The 3,981-nt window shown below is 36.4% G+C and overlaps 1 protein-coding gene across 1 annotated transcript; it reads right to left on the bottom strand.

Annotated features, from left to right (window-relative positions):
- Positions 1 to 959: 959 nt before the first annotated feature.
- On the bottom strand, positions 960 to 3,694 carry LOC148544344 (uncharacterized). Its single transcript, XM_088498916.1, has 6 exons — positions 3,299 to 3,694; positions 2,895 to 3,156; positions 2,637 to 2,711; positions 2,402 to 2,537; positions 2,102 to 2,289; positions 960 to 1,573 (listed from the first exon to the last, which is right to left on the bottom strand). The coding sequence occupies exons 1-6, from the start codon at positions 3,692 to 3,694 to the stop codon at positions 960 to 962; spliced, it is 1,671 nt and encodes a 556-aa protein (XP_088355042.1).
- Between the last annotated feature and the right edge of the window lie 287 nt (positions 3,695 to 3,981).

Here is a 3,981-nt window from a genome sequence, read left to right as displayed (position 1 = left end):
TTCTCTGTTTCTTTCTTTTGATCATCATCATGATACAACAACATAGAGCTGGCATGTGTGAATATGGGTTTCTTCAATATTAACCCAACCTTTGATAATGACTGACCTTGACTTTTGTTTATAGTCATCGCATATGAAACCATAATAGGAAACTGTCTCCGTTGGAATTTGAATGGTATTCGATGGTCAGAAGGACTTAGGGTCATCCTTGGTATAAACACTTTCTGCCCCTTATTCTTGCCCGCACACGTTCGTGCTTCAATTATGTGTTTTCCAAGCTTAGTAACAATCAATCGTGTTTCATTGCACAATCCTGCGGAGTGGTCAATGTTCCTTAACAGCATGATTGGTGTTTCAACTTTTAGTGTTAACTCATGATTAGAGACACCTGAGCACTTGATTGTGTTTAGGAGTTCAGGAGTGTGTATTGAAGCCAATAAATCGTTATTAGGCTATGTGGAGCATGCCTTATCAAAGCTAAAATATGTTTGCGCTTCAGCCGAATTTAAACTCATCATGTAGTTGTTGATTTCATCGACTAACTGCAGTGTTGGTGCAAGGATAGCTCAATCTTCAATCTGTTTGCCAATATTTCTTTCTAAGAAGATTTAAGGATAAGTTACTCCACATATTGCTTCAATTGGGTCTACCCAATAGAAAAATAATATGTCATCGGGAATGACAACCTTTTCGCCTGTATTCGATCGTGACCCTTCGCTACTGTCACCTATACTTAGTATCCAGTCAGCAAATTTTTTCAACTCAGATGACCTTGAGTTTGAATCACTTGATTTTAAGCGCATGTTCTTTGAAAGTGTCAAAAGCTTGCAGCGATCCCACAAGTATGATGAGTTGATAGTGGCATTGGCATTGACTGTTTTTTGCCTAGACCCTTTCGAGATGACTGGAAGTATTTGGCGGAAATTCCTCCCGAACACAATTGTCTTTCCTCCAAATGGCTACTCCAAGCTATTTGTGTTATTGAATCTTAATATGTCATGCATGGTCCTGTCAAGAGCTTCAATACAGAATCTATTTACCATAGGTGCCTCCTCCCAAATTATCAACTTTGTCTTAATCAAAAGCTCAACTAGTGCACTCCCTTGCTTAATATTGCATATTGAGAATTCATCTATGTTAAGTGGTATTGCGAAACATGAGTGAGTTGTCCTGCCTCCAGGCAATAAAAGTGATGCTATCCCGCTAGATGCAACTATTAGAACAATATGTGACCTATACCTCAATGCAGAAGCTAGTGTCTTCGAAACAAATGTTTTTTCTGTTCCACCGTAGACATAAAGGAAAAATACTCCACCTTTCCCGGTTTGAACTGCGGTAATGACTTCGTTATATACTTCTTTTTGTTCATCAGTTAATAGTCCTAAGTAGGTTACATGCTCTGCAGCTAGTTTCTGCCGATCGTATTTGAGTTCATCGCAAATTAACCTATTCATGCCATTGGGATACAGTAAATTGTTACACTGGTTTGTATCTGACATTGGCATTGGTGGAAAATCTTTCAGATTCTTGTTGTATTTGTTAATTATATTCTCATCCTCTGTGAGGATTAACTCTGTGTACATAATAGCAACATATATGTCAAAATATATATTTAATTAAGAAAAAATTGTTAACTCAAATCATAATCACTTGCACAACCTTGCTTCCAACAATTGGTCAAATTTTTCAAAATTTTATTTTCTTTAATAAAGTTAATGTAATAAAATGAGTCTAAATCACTAATAAATCTAATACCATGTCTATTAAATCTTATTTTCATATCCTCTTGATTCATACAATTTATTATTATGTATAAAGTTATGTTTAGGCAAGCCATAGCATGTTGTACATAAATTGATATACACTTGTTATTCTAAAAATTCTACCAATAAATATGTAGATGTTAATTCTTATGTCATAGTTAATCAAACTATCCTTATAATGCCACAAAGTTCATATATACCTTGATTATCGAGTAGTCTCCTATGTCTATGAAGTATGTCATCACATAATAAAATCCATATTTCTTCCCATACATGTTCTAGTCTGTCCATTGAATTGGAAAATAACAATGTAGTAAAAAGATTTCTTAAGTATGTACCTGATCCCCAATGATTTGCTTCTACTATTGCTTCAGCATATTTCTTATCATCATCTAAAAGACCACGTGCATAACATGCATCTTTGAATGATGAGTATACAACACCATCTATAGTCCGAATGTCTTCATAGCAAGTTGGTCCCCTAACGTAATTGAGTAGTAGCCTTAGGTAATATCTCTCACCAAATCTAGGAGACACAGAAGATTTTTCCGATTACAGCATGGCTCTTCTGAGGCAACCACACCCTTTCCTTTTCCTTCCATACAAAATGTGTAGGGAATTCTGCATAAGTTAGCAACCTTGCTTCTGAGTAGATCTTGTTGGCTTGGAACCAACCGAGAAACATAGACTCCTTGACAGATGCTTCTCGGATCACATCATCGAGCTTTTCATTATCTTTAAAGATCAAGTTTTGTTCATCGGGTAAGTGAAACCCTAGATGAACAACCAAGGGATCCCTATAGTGTATGTTATAACCAAAGATCCTCCAAGCAGCTTCACATGGAGAAATGTACCTGCAATCATATTACATACTGACTTTATCATAGTCATCCATATTCTCTTCATCTGCAACACTTTTATAAAATGAAGCCGATACACGGTCATGACCTTTGTTCACATATTTAAACAAATATTTAATAGATCTTGACTGGTCACACCACACAAAATTAATATGGGCACCATATCTCATGAGTAGAAACCTATTGTGTGGTACCACGTAATAGTTGTCAACATCGACTCCTGATTTATTGATAGTTTTTCCATCTTCTCTTCATCGGTATATCGGGTAACCATCATCGTCGATAGTAGTACTCTCAACAAATCTCTTAGGGAAGTGTCGAATGCATTTAGCATTTTCCATGCATGGTAAATCTTTTCTTGCCACTCCACACGGACCGTGCATCATGTGCTTTTCGACTGCATCAAAGTATTCAGGGTCTGTCTCTTTATTTGGTATCTCGGCTGATATAATCTTATCAATATCTTCGACAGTGGAAAATTTGTCATCCTTGTGTAAGAATAGTAGAATGTGTGCATGTGGTAACCCACGTTTCTGGAATTCGATTGTGTATACCACTACAAGATTCATAATGAAAAGTTCAAATCCATGACAAATAAAAAGTCATACATAAAACATTATATCTGTTGCTATTGGAAACTTAAGCTGTGACATAATAGGTTTTGACTGGACATACCTGCACTAACTCTGCCAAAAATTTTGTTTGCTCAACATCTTTAATTAGTGTATTTAATTTTGCCTTGAAAACCCTACAAACAATATCGGGTCGATCTTCTAGATTCAGCTCTCTATTGTTCAAAAAGTCTTCAAATCCAGGCCACTTTAGAATGCACGTGAAGGTTATGAAGAGGTCTGGATAACCAACAACCTTACATATTGCCATTGTATCCTGATAATTCTGTATCATATATCTTGGTCCACCTGTGAATGACGAAGGCAATATTATACGCTTGCCACATGATGACGGTGTTGTTTCTCTATTCAGTACTACTTCCTTTACTCCCTTGTACATCTCATACCTTAATTTCTCTTGGTCGTTGCGTATGTAGTTTAGCCTTGATGATTCAATCATGGAGTACCCATCAACCAAAAATTGTTGAAAGAGTCTTGAGTATAACAGTGGAGACCCGTTGGCTAGTCTTTTTTGTATACGAAAAGCAAAAAATTCTCTCATCAACACCTCCTGTCGTCCTTTACCACTGTTATGGTGTCCTTTGTTTAGCGGTATATCTTCTTTGTATCCATCCTCGCCATAAGGAAATAGCAGGGGATATTGTAATCCCAGATATGCTTGATTGAGTTGATTAATTCTTTGTAATCCGCTCTATGTCTCCACAACAATGTCTCTATCTGTCTTGT

Source organism: Arachis ipaensis, chromosome B9 (assembly GCF_059453495.1).
Source record: "Arachis ipaensis isolate K30076 ecotype BB chromosome B9, ASM5945349v1, whole genome shotgun sequence".
NCBI lineage: Eukaryota > Viridiplantae > Streptophyta > Magnoliopsida > Fabales > Fabaceae > Arachis > Arachis ipaensis.
The sequence above is the reverse complement of the archived record's forward strand: the minus strand, read 5'-3'. Positions and strand labels throughout refer to the sequence as shown.

Coding starts and splice junctions, on each gene's coding strand:
- LOC148544344 (XM_088498916.1), bottom strand. CDS start 3,694: ATGATTGAATCATCAAGGCTAAACTACATACGCAACGACCAAGAGAAA. Junction 2,538..2,636: donor GGATGACTATGATAAAGTCA/GTATGTAATATG, acceptor TTGTTCATCTAG/GGTTTCACTTACCCGATGAA. Junction 1,574..2,101: donor AGCAAATCATTGGGGATCAG/GTACATACTTAA, acceptor TTATGTACACAG/AGTTAATCCTCACAGAGGAT.